Here is a 14,806-nt window from a genome sequence, read left to right on the forward strand (position 1 = left end):
TAACTTTTTTGATTCTTGTAACAACGCCAGCAACGTAACCTGTTATTTGACAAGGACACACTGGAGATCAAGTTCAGAGTTGTTTCATCCACTCCTTTCACGAATACTGTAGAATCCCTAAAACTCGGCACTCGATAACCCGGCAGTGTAAATAATAACTCGGCTACACACACACACACACACACAAAGTTCGAGGTCATTGCCCGCGTGCGTGTGTCCCCTTTTCCCGCATTCCGTTTTTCTCGGGTCACACTCCCACTCCTCCACCACGTGTCTGGCGCTCGCTCACCCGTTCAGTCTACCTACAACCTCCTATTCTCAAGTAACCAATACATACAGGTACAGCACTGTATTTTCTGAGGAAACACTCGCCCTTATTCTTTCTTTTATCCCTATTCGCGATAACCCGGCATTTTCACAAATTCGGCCACCCTTGGGTCCACATTAGTCCGAGTTCTCGGGACTCTATTGCAATAGTTTTATAAGAATTTCAGCAAGCACGTAAAGTTTACAAAAGATAAGCCATGACTAACCAAGTACGATGCTCTCAACACTTTCTCGTTATTTGTCTTAACATGAAATACAAATTTTGTCTGATATTCATGCATGGAGTTTGCCACGTTTTCTTTTGAAGTTTTATTTCTGAAGTGAGGATGAGCTTCAACATATCGTAGAGCTATTGGAGAAAGTGTTAGTGCATATCACACACTGGGACGTCCACCAAGAAACTCAGTTAATCGAGGGGTAAAAGTGAATCTGAAAGGGTAGGGGGACGCATGATGCCACTCCGTCCACCGTGCCTATCTTTGATCTTATTTTTTAGGAAGTGGAGGGACGCCATGGATATTTTCTGGTAGTGGAGTAACTACTTACCCCCGCGTTTCCCCTCACTTTCCCCCCCTAAGGTATGGTAACCTTGAAAAGAAAAAAAAAATGCAAACTCATTCTCCTGAAAACCTCCACAAAGGGTGAGCTTTCTTCCAGGACATTTTCTCAAAAGCAATTCACGCAATATTGTTCACATTTTATTAATAACATTATTATGTAGCCTAACACATTTCTCCTGAAAATCCACAACGGATAGAAGGGCGTGTAAGCTGCATGCGTTCAAACTGGGTCAAACGCTGCAGCAGCGTGGCGGAAGATATTCCAGGCCTTTGACGAGGGTATCGTGACTACGCAGACAATGCAACGGTGGTTTAACAAATTTATGGACGGCGGTGAAGCACTCAAGACACACCACGTGCCGAAAACCAACACATGTACAAAATGAAGATCTTCAGACAGCAATTGAGGCGAACAGTGGCCAGACATGTGAGGAACTGGGACTACAATTCAGTGTAAGTGGAAAAAACATCCGGCAGCACCTCCATCAACTTGGGAAGCACTACAAGTTGGGTCGTTGGGCCTCACATGATTTGACTCCGGGTTAGAAGTCAACGCGAGCAGACATCTGTGTTTCTTTGCTGTCTCGTCTGAGGAAGGAGCCATTCCGAGACAGGGTGTTGACATGTGATGGGAAGTGAGTCTTGTACGAAGCTCCATGGCGCCATCATCATTGGTTAGCATCTCATGAACCGGTTCCAAAAGAGTCGAAACCAGCACTGCACAAGAAGAAGGTTTTCCTGTGTGTTTGGTGGACTGTTCGCGGTATCGTGCATCGGTAACTGCGATAAGCTATTCAGAGTATCAATGCAACTGTGTACTGTCAGCAGTGGAGCCGTCTTCCAGAAAAAGTGAAAACTCTGGAGCCAGCACTTCTGAATCGCAAAGGGGTCTTCCTGTTACAGGACAACGCTAAACCCTACGTGGCTAGGATGACCCGGGATACCATTCTACACATTCGATGGAAAACACTTGCATCCTTCATACTCCCCGGACATTGCACCGTCCAATTATTACCTGTTCCAGACAATCACCTTAAGAGGACGTCAGTTCAAATCCCTAGTAGAGATGCAAAATGCACTTGAAACCTTCTTTGCTTCACAGCCCACCAAGTTCTACCGCGATGGAACCCATCGCCTTCCAGAATGTTGGCAGAAGAGCGTCGATGCTGATGGGGACTATTTTTGATCTTCTAAGTACGTCTTAGGTGCCATATCGATGTTCGAAGGTGGTGGGTAAAAAATCAGCAGAACTTTCTTGGTTACCTTTATAATTACATAGGGGCCGTGATGGCCCAGTAGTAGAGCGTTCACCTCTGGTTGCGTGGGGTCCCTGGTTTGAACCCAGCTCGTACCAAGTGAACTTTGTGGTAGACAAACACCGTGTGGGGGGGTTCCCGTTTCATCCCACTTTCTTCATTCCACCATTTCTTTTGTTTCTCATCATCACCGTCTCATTTAGCCTACCTGCCATAACTTTGGGACTTGAAACTGAAAGCCTTAATTTTGCTAGTAACTACATGATCATTATATTTTGGTCAATAAGGCCTATTGTAAATATATTGTTGAGTTTTGTTAACACAGTTGGCAAAGATTCTTATTATTATTTTGTACGTAGAAAATATAAAACGAAGAAAAATTTATTCCCGCTGAAATTGCGATTACTTTTGTATTAATTTAGTGTCTGTTACAATTAGTAATTTGAGGATTTTCCCAAACAAGAAACATGTCCAGAACTGTATAGTTTATGAATGCTGTAGCGTAAATTTAGCTTTCCATAATCACTTGATATTTACTTACAGCCTGAAGAAACAAATCCCTGTAGCTCTTCTGACATCATTTTGTTGTGAAGGGGATAATCGTCCTGATGGGTGCTACCTGGCGAACCAGCTCAATAAATGGCTTCAAATAGTATGTATATCCGTAATTTCTAGAATAAGTTCCATATTAAAAGAAACAAATAAAATAAAAAATAAATAGGAAAAAAAAAAAGATTATGCAGTATGTGTTACCTAATGGCATGTTATTTTCTAAGAAACTGAGTATCGTGACCGAACAAAAGGTATTAGTAGCGCAAATAAGTGTCATGGTCATTTTGTTGCGAGTAAATATTTGGCTAGCTTGGGAATCATATCCTTTCATATTTACAAGTCATAATAGGGTGACCATAAAATTTTAAGCTGAAAACGGGACAGGTTCCGGCTTTTTAAAAATCATGAGAAATGAGAGTCAGGTCAGGGCGCAAATTAGTTCCATGTAATTCAATACTTACGAAAAAGGCAAGGCACGTTGAAATTTCTTCAACAAAAAAACAACTGCTAAAGTCTCTGCTGCCTTTCGAACAGTACTGCGAATTGAGTTGAGTTGATTTTGAGTTTAACATCCCGTTCAGTAGCGAGGCTATATGAGACGTGGACCTACTGATTAACGTGGAATCCAAACCACATGAGCTCCCGCCGGGAAGTACTGCGAATTATAGCACATGTTTAATTCAGTTCAGTTCTTGCCTCTTTGTTATTCTTCACTAGCATCAGTTCCTCGCTTCGCTGCGTTAAATTAAGAAAACAATAGTAATATGTTCCGTTACTATTACTAAACCGTATTTTTACTATTACTAAAGCGCTGTCTTGATGTCGGTCATTTTCGGTAATTTTTATATATCCTCCCTCCCTTCCCCACGTTGCGGGGCACGGCATCTCAGCGACCTTGAAAACTACGGATTCGACACTAATATCGGCCATTTTCGATCTAGGTTGTAAATTTGATCAAGATCGATCAGGTGGTTCAAGAGTTGTTTTATTTATTTGATATTTATATCCCCTATCCCCTTCCCCTAAGTTGTACCGTCAAAGTGAAATGATAAAAAAACATTTCAGGCCCCAACCTCATCTATGTTAAAACTTTTATCGAGATTGGTCGTTTGGTTCAAGAGTTATTAAGTTTTATTTATTTTTTCTAACCCCCACCCTCTCACCCTCCCCCAAGTTCCATCGCCAAAGTGAACAGCTAAAAACACTCCCAGGCCAGAAATGCATGTACGTCAGAAAACTAATCGAGATCGTTCGGACGGTTCAAGAGATTAAGAGTCACAAACATAGTCACTTTCTATTTTATAATATAGACTAGCCTTTGGCTAGCTGGGGTTTCCGCCCCCAGGCCCCGAGTCTGCTCGCCCTACGGCTTCACATTTCTTATCTATCGGCCTTTGCATCAACAGTGAATTTCGTGACCTTGCTCTTCATATTTCCTCAATGTGCCCATCCGGGGCTTCGCCCCCACACACTGTTTTTGCTCGACCCACAGCTTCGCACGTCTTGAACCCACAATTCTATTGTTTCTTTTCCTATTTCAACTATATAAAAGATAAGATTTTGTATCCCGAGAAAACGCTCATTTAAATAGCATGGAAATTTCTTCATCCCCATTTAGACCCCTAAACAATTAAAAATATTCACTTTTGGCAATTTTCCTGTCGGTTAGTCCTGGAAGGCTACAATCATACCAAGTTTCTTCATTCTAATCCTGCCGGAAGTACCTAAATATTTTGGGGTGTAGAAGACGTCCCATACAAATAGCATGGGAAAGATTTTTCAGTTCCCCATAAAACCACTCTACGGTTGGAAATTTTTATTTCTAATGATTCACTTAGCTAACGCTAACGAAAACGTACAAGCACACCGAATTTCGAGTTTTTATTCCAATTCTAACTATCTAAAACATGAGATTATAGATCAAAAAAATTGCCCATTTAAATAACATGGGGAAATTCTTCACACCCTCTTTAGACCCCCTGAAAGTTAAAAATATTCACTTTTGGCAATTTTTCTGTGGGTTTGCCTCGAAAAGCTACAATCATGTCAAATTTAATCATTGTAGCCCTACAGGAATTGCTCAATTTATGTCAGCTCATGTAGTTTTATGTATAGTTAGGAGGATTATTAATACTTTTAATAGCTGTAAAGGTACTAGGTTTGCTATTTGCTTCTTTTACTTCCATAAAACGGGACTGTCCCGGTCAAAACGGGATGTATGGTCCACTTAAGTCATAACCTAGAAGAACTATTTGCTGATCCGCGTGCATTCCAGGGACAAGCTCTGTATTACTTTATTTTGAAACATCTCGAACATATGAACTGCATTTATCACGCTTTCATTAATCATAAAATCATTTAAATTTATGCAAGGGGGCACGGTGGCTCAGTGGTAGAGCGTTCACCTCCGGTGCTGGGGGTCCCTTGTTCGATCCCGGCTCGCGCCGTGTGGACTTTGTGGTGGACAAACACTGTGCTTGTGGGTTTTCCCGTTTCTTTCCACTTTCTTCATTCCACCATTTTATTCATTTCATTTCATTTTAATTTTTAAATGTATGCATTCCATTCCTTTCCGTGACAGTTGAAACGAAGATACAGAAGATTGTTCGGCGACGAATTTTCAGCTTCAGGCAAGTTTTATTCGTTAATCTTCGACATAAGAACGGCTTTCTTAAATTTTAAAGAGTTGAGTTGAGTTGAGTTGAGTTTGAGTTTAACGTTCCTTTCAGCAGCGAGTCTATATGAGACGGGACCTACTGATTACCGTGGAATCCGAACCACATGAGCTCCCGCCGGGAATCGAACCCGGGTCTTTCACGCCAAAGGCGCGTACGCTAATCGCTTAGCCACGGAGGAGCTCTTAAATTTTAAAGAATTTTAAATACTTAACTCTTGGCGTTTTTATGTCGAGTGTGAGCTGACTTGGGCGGGGATCGAAGCAGGGGCCCTTCACTTCATAGGTAAGAGTTCTACTACTGACCACTGTGCCCTCTGATGTCAGCCACAGCTGCATTAGCTTTAACTTCGCTGTGAAAGCACGCCACAAAAATGGAGTAGAATTTCGATCACAACAACTAAATATGATATACAGGGTGTTTGAAAAAGAACTCCCTAGTTTTAAGTATCAATTTTAATTGGAAAATGAATGAAAACTTACGTCAATGAGTACATATTATGAAAGAGAATTCCTTCAAGTTTTGTTTAATGTTGGTAGACTTCAACGTGGGATCCATTTCTGGCCCTGCACACAAAATTCGAGACGATATTCTACTTCTCGCCACATATTCACCAACATTTCAGGTGTAACTGTCCCAGCCGCTGCGACGAGTCTTTCCCGTAAATGATTGATGTCTTTGATCTTTTTACTGTACACAACATTGTGTATGTGGCCCCAAAAGAAAAAGTCCAGTGAAGTTAAGTCTGGGCTTCCTGGTGGCCAAAGTATTGGGCCAGCCCTGCCTATCCACCTTCCTGGAAAGCGAGTGTCAAGAGCCACACGCACATGATTACTGTAATAAGGTGGGTCGCCATCTTGTTGGAAGAACACAAGACCCTTTTCCGCCTCAATATCGTTCATTTGGGAAAAGACGTACTCTGTCAGCATGTCATAGTAAACGTCCCCGTTTATTGTTTTTTCTACAAAAATGAAAGGACCAATTACACGATCGTCCATTAAACCGCACCAGACATTAAGTTTGGGAGAATGATGCTGAAGAACTTCATGTGGATGCTCTGCCCCCCAAATTCTGCAGTTATGGTGATTAACTGTTCCACTGACATGAAATATAGCCTCATCAGAAAACAGAATCTTTTTTAAAAAATGACATCATCATCAATTCTGTGTAGAATGTCAGCAGCAAACTCATACCTTTCGATTTTAACAGTAGGTTTAATTTCATGTAACAGTTGCAATTTGTAGGCGCGCAACTTAAGTCTTTTACGCACATCATACACAGTACCTTTAGGCACTCCTAATTGTAGACTACGTCTGGCCAATGACTTCTTCGGGCTCCGAACACAAGAAACACGGATCTGTTCAACAACATCTTCAGAAGTTCTCGGTCTACCTGGTGATTTTGCTTCTAAAACACTACTGGTTTCTTTGAAAGACTTTAGCCAATGACGGATAGTTTCCGCTGTAGGTGGTTCACCACCATACTGACGTCTAAAATTACGTTGCACTGTTATAACTGATTCAGTTTTCACAAGCCAAATAACACACTGCGCTTTCTGTTGCGGAGTACACATTGTTGCTGAGTTTTCTGCACTGCACGCCTGCCTGGTCTGAACTGGGGAAACAGAGGAAAAAAACAGCACTGGTGCCGTCTCAAGGTCAAGCAGACCTGCCAACTCCAGGGGAGCCAAACTTGGAGAGTTGATGAATCAAACACCATAAACTAGAATAGTGTATGCCACTTTGTACAGATTCTAGGACACATTAAAACTAGGGAGTTCTTTTTCAAACACACTGTATATTGATCCAGAATGTAATTACTAATAAATACTATAGAATACATCCTGTCCGATCCTATCCTAAATATATATAAAACTACATGGACTGACATAAAATAAAAGGGTATTTCTGTTTTACGTGAAAAGTTGAAATTTGGCATAGTGATAGCTTTTCGGGACTAACTTACAGAAAAATTGTCAAAGGTGAATATTTTTAATTTTTAAGGGGTCTGAAGAGGGGATGAAGAACTTGCCTATGTTATTTAAATGCGCAGGTTTTGGACCTATAATATCATGTTTTAGGTACTTGACATTGGCATAAACCTTGAAATTCGGCATGCATGTACATTTTCGTGAGCGTTAAGTAAGTAAATCACCAAAAATAAAAATTTCCAACTTTAGAGTGGATTTATGGACAATTGAAAAATCTTCCCCATGTTATTTGTACGGAAGACCTTTTACATTCCAAAATTATTGGGTACTTCCTGTAGGGCTATAATGATAAAATTTAGCATGATTGTAGCTTTTCGGTACTAACCTACAGGGAAATTGCCAAAAGTGAATATTTTTAATTTTTAGAGGATCCAAAGGGGGGATGAAATTCTCCATCTTATTTAAATGGGCCTTTTTCTGGACTTATAATATGTTTTTCGTGCTTGAGATCGGAATAAAAACTTCAAATTTGGTATGCTTGCACGTTTTCGTTAGTATTAACTAAGTAAATCGCCAAAAATAAAAATTTCCAACTTTAGAGTGGATTTATGGGGAACTGAAAAATCTTCCCCATGTTATTTATATAGGACATCATCTACACCCCAAAATGTTTAGGAATTTCCGGCAAGATTAGAATGATTAAATTTGACATGACTGTAGCCTTCTGGGACTAACCGAGAGAAAAATTGCCAAAAGTGAATATTTTTTAGTTTTAAGGGGTCTAGGGGGGGGGATGAAGAAATTCCCATATTATTTAATTGTGTGTTTTCTTGGGATATAAAATCTTATCTTTTAGATAGTTGAAGTAGGAAAAGAAACTTGAAATTTAGTAGAATTGAGGGTTTAATAGGTGCGAGACCGTAGGTCGAGAAACGCGGGGTTTAGGGTGCGAAGCCCTGAGCTAGGCCAAATTTAGAAAGTGTAATTGAAGAGCAAATGCACGAAATTCACTGTTGATGCAAAGGGTGATACATAAGAGCAAACGCGGGGACTGAGGGCGGGGCCCCCAGCTAGCCAAAGGCTAGTTTTAATATAAAACAAAACCTACCGTGTACTTGGTACTCCATTTATTTATGAGTTAATCTTCCTTTATAATTCAACCTTCTCGGGGCCTATATTTTCTGCTAGGCGGAATATATTAATTTGGCATCCTCGAATGTAACATTTTCTTGTCTGGTGAAAAAAGAAAAGGTACTATTGTATTCTAAAAATAAAATAATAAATAAATAAGGCTAGTATTGTGTCTGTTCACTATCTAACAAGATAGAGGTAGTTCCATTAGATAAATTTCTTATTGAAATAACATGGACACTTGTCACTAAAAATTCATTCTTTAATAATTTGTTGTCGGTTGCAATTGTTTCAACATTTGTATAATTCGATTATGTTGATTTATTATATTTATTATTATTACATTATTTATGTTCATTTATAAAAAATAAAAATGTACATAATCAAAACAGACAAATATTGAAACAATTACAGGCAACAACAAATTGTTAAGAGCGAAGTTTTAGTCAAAAGTGTTGAGGTTATTTTAAGAAGAAAATGATATGATCGAGTTACCTGAGTTATGTTAGATAGTGAATTGACACCCTTGAGGCCTTTTCTCTTTTACAGCTAGAATGCTAGCGCTTAAGAGCCCCGAAAAAGTTCAAATGTAAAGGAAAATGAATTCATAAATAAAAGTAGTAATACCGGGTACACTAATGTCCAAAATTATTGTCGCATGTCTATAAATATGTTGTTGGACGAATATAATTCGCCCGGTATTTCTTATAATGTTAGTATGTGTATAATCGGCAAAGACATGTATGTAGAAAATTTCGTGTCAAAAGAGCAGTAAATAAGAACAATAAAGCGAAAATAAAATTTTGTTGTCCATTTAGCAACATTTTGTTTTACTCATTCTAATTTTCGTATTTATAATTCTTTTCCTATGAAATTTACCACAAATATACATTTCCCGATTATACACATAGTAACAGTATTAAAAGTACCCTGCAAAATCATTATCAAATTATATTCTTACAAGAAAACAGTTATAGATATGCGACAATCATTTTGGACATGAGGGTACATATAGGATTAGTGACTGAAAATATATATATATTATTTGAACGTATATTAATTTCATTTAATGAAAATAAATGCTACTACATAAATAAATTCACTCTTATTTCTTTCAGATCCCAGTTAGTGCGTCAGAAAAATCCACAACGTGCATTTGGAGTATACCACGATCATGGACGAACGGCTTCGGCAACAAACCTCCAGCATCAATTTATTAACGGTGTTAATTAAGTGAATAATCAAGAATGTTGTTACGGTTTCGGTTTTCATTATTGTACAGCACTTTTTCTTAAGATTGGAATGAGTTGTTATCGAGAAAAACTGCTCAAGCTGTTCATAAGTACTTCGTGTTTAATTGTGACTTGGTTTAATGGTAGAAAGACTAAAGCAGTGCTCGTAATGACCTCGTCTCTCTCTCTCTCTCTCTAATTGCGTAGCAATAAACCACGAAGGCCAAATAAGTGGCTAAGTACTTCGAGTACCTCTAATGGAATACAAAATATTTCTAACTACGAAATCGATCCTCTACTATTAGTCATTCAAAGACTAAATCAGTGGTCAGTAAATTGATTGTTACAGGAGAAATGTAATATCAAAGTAGAATAAATGTACTATTTTTAAATTGTAAAGTAATTTATTTACCAAAAACCAGTGAAAACTAGTCACTTCCATATATATACCTAGGTATATATGTATATACACTGGGTGTCCAGAAAGTAACTATGCACTGCCATGTTTATTTTGTGCTAAGGGATGACTGATATGATTGTCAAGATGCCTAACCGCAATGCTGTACGGAAGCTCATCACCAAGTTTCGAAAGACGGGAAGCGTTCATAATGCTCCAAAATCAGGTAGGACATCCACAGCCACATCCGCAGAGGTGCAAGACGTGATGCTACACAGTCCAAAGAAATCGGTTAGACGACTAACTCAGCAGGCCCACGTGCTCGTGATTTCGCTTACAAGATTCTCCGGAAGTCACTGTCCATGTATCCGTACAAAATTTTGGTCGTGCATGAACTGAGAGACACCGATCGCCCGCCGCGTGTGAACTTTTGCAACTGGTTCCTGTCCTTTCTGCAGGACAATGATGAGGGGATTCTTGACAAAACGTTTTTCATGGTGAAGCATGGTTTCACCTCTCCGGTTACCATACAAGAACTCCAATCTGCACTGACGTCACATTCGGAACATCACTCCTGATGTTCTGCACAACGTCTTCAAGAACATGCAGAAACGTGTGCAATTGTGTCTTCAAGTGCTAGGGGATCACTTCCAGCATCTCTTATAAATTCAATGACATTAAAGTTTAGCTTCGAGTTAATTTCAGTTGTTTAAAGTGGTTTATGGAAAATAAAATACGGCAAGTTATGAACTGCATAATTACTTTCTGAACACCCTGTACATATATATATATATATATATATATATATATATATATATATATATATATATATATATATATAGCCCCCCCCCCTTGACGCTCAGGTATAAACTGAATAAAATGGGCTTCAATTCTGCTCTATACTGGATAAAGCGGCAAACTATGGTTTAGCCCCTCCCATGATCAAATCCTGGGTCCGCCAATGTATGTGTATGTATATATACATACGCATACAAGCTTACAGTATAAGCACTTTCGTTAAGTGATTCATAGGAAGAAAAGTGAATACGTCCAAAGTAGATATAACGCGTCCAAGTGAATGCCGTATTGGAATCCACTCACATGATAGTAATTCAAAATAGAATACTTTTATTTATTTATTTATTTATTTATTACTCTTTCGCTCTTCTGTACTTTTACAGTTTAATCTTTTCTATTAGTTCTATTTTTTTTTATCCTGTTCCATTATACTCTCTTGTTTTCAGGCAAAAATATTACCATTACTGTCACCATACATGACAAAATCACACCCATGTGTACGCAACATAGCTCTTTATCAACATGCACGTTAGTGCATGGCAGCGAAGTTCCTCGAATGAAAACTGACCTGCACTGCCGTAAGCATGTTATACACGAACGAGAGTTTTGGATAAAACCGCCGATTTAGAGGTTCTGTAAAAACCTATATTAACGGTAATATATTCTAAATTATATTAACGGTAGAAACATGAGATTTAAAATTTAAGGAGATATTCGAGAGATGTGCTCATATACCAAATCTCACATTCCTACCTTCAACCATATTTGAGCACTGGACCCCTAAAATATGCTGTTTTTAGGCTCACTGACTCACTCGCCACATTGATTAGGTACTTCCCAATGAGATAGAGACGTGAAACTCTGCATAAAGATACTCTATAATGACTTAAGTGTGAACAAATTCCGAAATGTGAGGAATGTGCTATGGTAAATTTTTCATGGGTGAAAAACTGTCCTTAGCAAAGCAGAAATCGGTGCATTCATTCACTCATCACATTGATTAGCTAGTTTCCAATGAGATAGTGACGTGAAGGTTTGCATAAAGATACCTTATAATGACTTAAGTTGATTTTGAGTTAAACGTCCCTTTCAGCAGCGAGGCTATATGAGACGTGTATAATGACGTGTGTGAAAAAAAAAAAGTCCGAAATGTGAGGAATGTGCGATGGGAATTTTTTATGGGTGAAAATTTTATTTTCCAGCCAAGCAGAAATGGGTTCAGTCACTCATTCGTCATATTGGGGGGAGGGGGCTCAGTGGTAGAGCGTTCACCTCCGTTGCTTGGGGTCCCTGGTCCGATCTCAGCTCGCGCCGTGTAGACTTTGTGCTGAACAAATACTGTGCTCGTGGGTTTTCTCGGGGTTTTCCCGTTTCCTCTTACTTTCTTCATTTCACTCATCTCTCATCATCACCGTCTCCTTTAGCCTAACCGGCATAACCATGGGACGTAAAACTTAAAGATTTCATTTCATTTTCATTTCACTCGTCACATTGAATTAGTACTTCTTAATGAAATAGAGACGTAAAACTCTGTATATTGGTACCTTATAATGACCAGTATGGAAAAGGTCTCAAATTTAAGGATTTTTTTTTTTTTTTTTTAATGGGTGAAAACTGTCCTTAGCCAAGGAGAAATCGGCGCATTCACTGACTCTCACACTCATAACATTGATTAGGTACTTTCCAATGAGATAGAGGCATCAATCTCTGCATAAAAATACCTTACTTGGGTATGGGAAATGTCCGAAATTTAAGGAATGGGCTATGAAAATTTTTTTATGGGTGTAAACTGTCCTTAGCCAAACAGAAATGGGTTCACTCACTTACCCATCACATTGACTTGGTACTTCCCAATGAGATAAAGATGTGAATGTCTACATAAAGGTACACTCATGTCCAAAATGATTGTCGCATATCTGTAACTGTCTTCTTGTAAGAATATAATTTGATAATGATTTTGCAGCGTACTTCTCAACACTTTTTGAGGCTGACGAACTTGGCTGCACTTTTTGCACCTCTGGTGTTTTTGTTTATATATATATATATATATATATATATATATATATATATATATATATATATATATATAATCTCTATGTGATGTAGCATTTAGCGAAAGATCTTGTTATTAACTTTTCAATGTTTTCTGGTAAGCAGTTAATTTTCGATTTCCACTTTTAGATTTCTTCATTCCAAGCAGTTTTAAATTGTAGTTATGTATACCTCTTAAGCATATATAAAATTCAAATGAGGCACTACAACATAATTAGCGAGATATTAGCTGCAAGTGGAAATAAAATAAATGTCAACAAAACTAAATACATGATGTTTAATAATTGGTCATGGAGTGATATGGCCGCACACGTTATGCACTATGATTCAAAATAAAAACATCTATTAATTACATGTACATGTAGAGGAGACGCTCATGGGCGGAGCTAGGAATTGTCGGGTGAAGGGGCAATGGGGGGGGGGGAAGAACTTTTGGTCGGTCTTTGAGGTCCTGGTAGATGGGCATCTTATAGGTGACATTTTTAATTTTTGCCAAAAAGTTGGGGGGAAAATGCCCCCCATAACTCCACCCATGAAGACGCTCAAAGGTGCAAAACGTCAGAAATGATATGTCATACATAACGCCTTATAATGATATACAAAGGAACATGCAATTTTAACAAACGACATTTTTTATTATTATTGAGAAATGAAAAATAAAATGTCGTGGCAACAAACTCACTTGATGTACAGTAGATATTAATCATCGTCTTTTCCATCATGGAGAGCTAATATTGATATCATCATCATCATTATCATTGCTGCTGTCACAGTTTCCTAACAGTGTGACACGTTTGTTGACAATTTTTAAAAATTCCTCGCGTTGTCCAAGCCTTTTGTATTAAGTCCCATGCATGTTTCATTACATTATTCCAGAATAAATTGTCAAGTTTGTCTATTGCATCATAACAAAGTTTTACGACATTCTTTAGTGCAAAATTAGTGTTCTTTCGTGTTACATAACTCTTTAAATGTAACCTTATCATATCAATTGCATCGATATAGCAGTTTTAAGGATTCTAAGTAGCGTTGCGCCAGGCCCACAACTACAGGGGGGTTAAGGAACCTTCCCTCCAAACTTTTCGTGGCCCCCATAGACCTTATCAGCAGATGCTATTATTAATACAAAAAACACAATTTTGATATGTGTAAAAGAATTTTTAATGACTTGGCCCTCTAACATATTCATGCCCCCCCCCCAAACCTCTGAGGCTGGTTGGGGACCTGTGTTGCACACGAGACGAGTGCATTTTCAAATTAGAGAGGAGACGAGAAACATACAAGTAATCGTTATCAAGATCTTTCAAATCTAATGGGGAAACTAGTTCACCCAAGGCTTAGATCGCAAAAATTGTTTTAGTGTTGCATGATTTATAGTATAAAAAATGTATATAATTTTTGGCGTTTGGGTAAAAGGAAGAGCGAACGTTGGAGAGGGAGGGTAGGGTGAGAACATGCCAACGCCGGCTTGTCAGAGAAAAAGTGGGGAGTATTCAGAGTGAGTAACTGACCCTAGCGCCACGTAGAAATTGGTATTCAGACATAACGTCAGTAGTAAGTGCGACACTCTGCCTAACTTTTGATTATCCTCAATGAGGGGCCTCAAGGCCCGGGGTCAATGACCTAGGGGTACTTAGGACCACCCCTCACAGGGGTTCATTCCCTTTCATAACATATGGGTATATTAATGCACCCCTTGAAAAATTTGGGAGGGGTACCTTGGCCCACCCCTTCAATTTTGGAAATTGACAAATTTAAACATTGGGTATTATAGTACAGGACCCTAATATGTATTATGATAAATTTGGGTGGTCCACCTCGTTCCCTTCTAGGGGTACAAAACTGCCAAAATATAAACGTAAGCAATACGTTATACCACGTGTTTGGTTTTTGGTC

General features: G+C 38.7%; 1 protein-coding gene across 1 annotated transcript in view; it reads left to right on the forward strand.

The window, feature by feature from the left end:
• LOC145687849 (proteasome assembly chaperone 2-like) overlaps nucleotides 1–10,055 on the forward strand; it is a 35,918-nt gene extending 25,863 nt beyond the window's left edge. The window contains exons 6-7 of the mRNA XM_081761320.1: nucleotides 2,687–2,795; nucleotides 9,550–10,055. Coding sequence (XP_081617446.1) covers nucleotides 2,687–2,795; nucleotides 9,550–9,651 — 211 coding nt within the window. The 3' untranslated portion in view covers nucleotides 9,652–10,055. The remainder of the gene's footprint in view (nucleotides 1–2,686; nucleotides 2,796–9,549) is intronic.
• The last annotated feature ends 4,751 nt before the right edge of the window (nucleotides 10,056–14,806 follow it).

This window comes from Thermobia domestica, chromosome 6 (genome assembly GCF_964235325.1).
Source record: "Thermobia domestica chromosome 6, izTheDome1.hap1.1, whole genome shotgun sequence".
Taxonomy (NCBI): Eukaryota; Metazoa; Arthropoda; class Insecta; order Zygentoma; family Lepismatidae; genus Thermobia; species Thermobia domestica.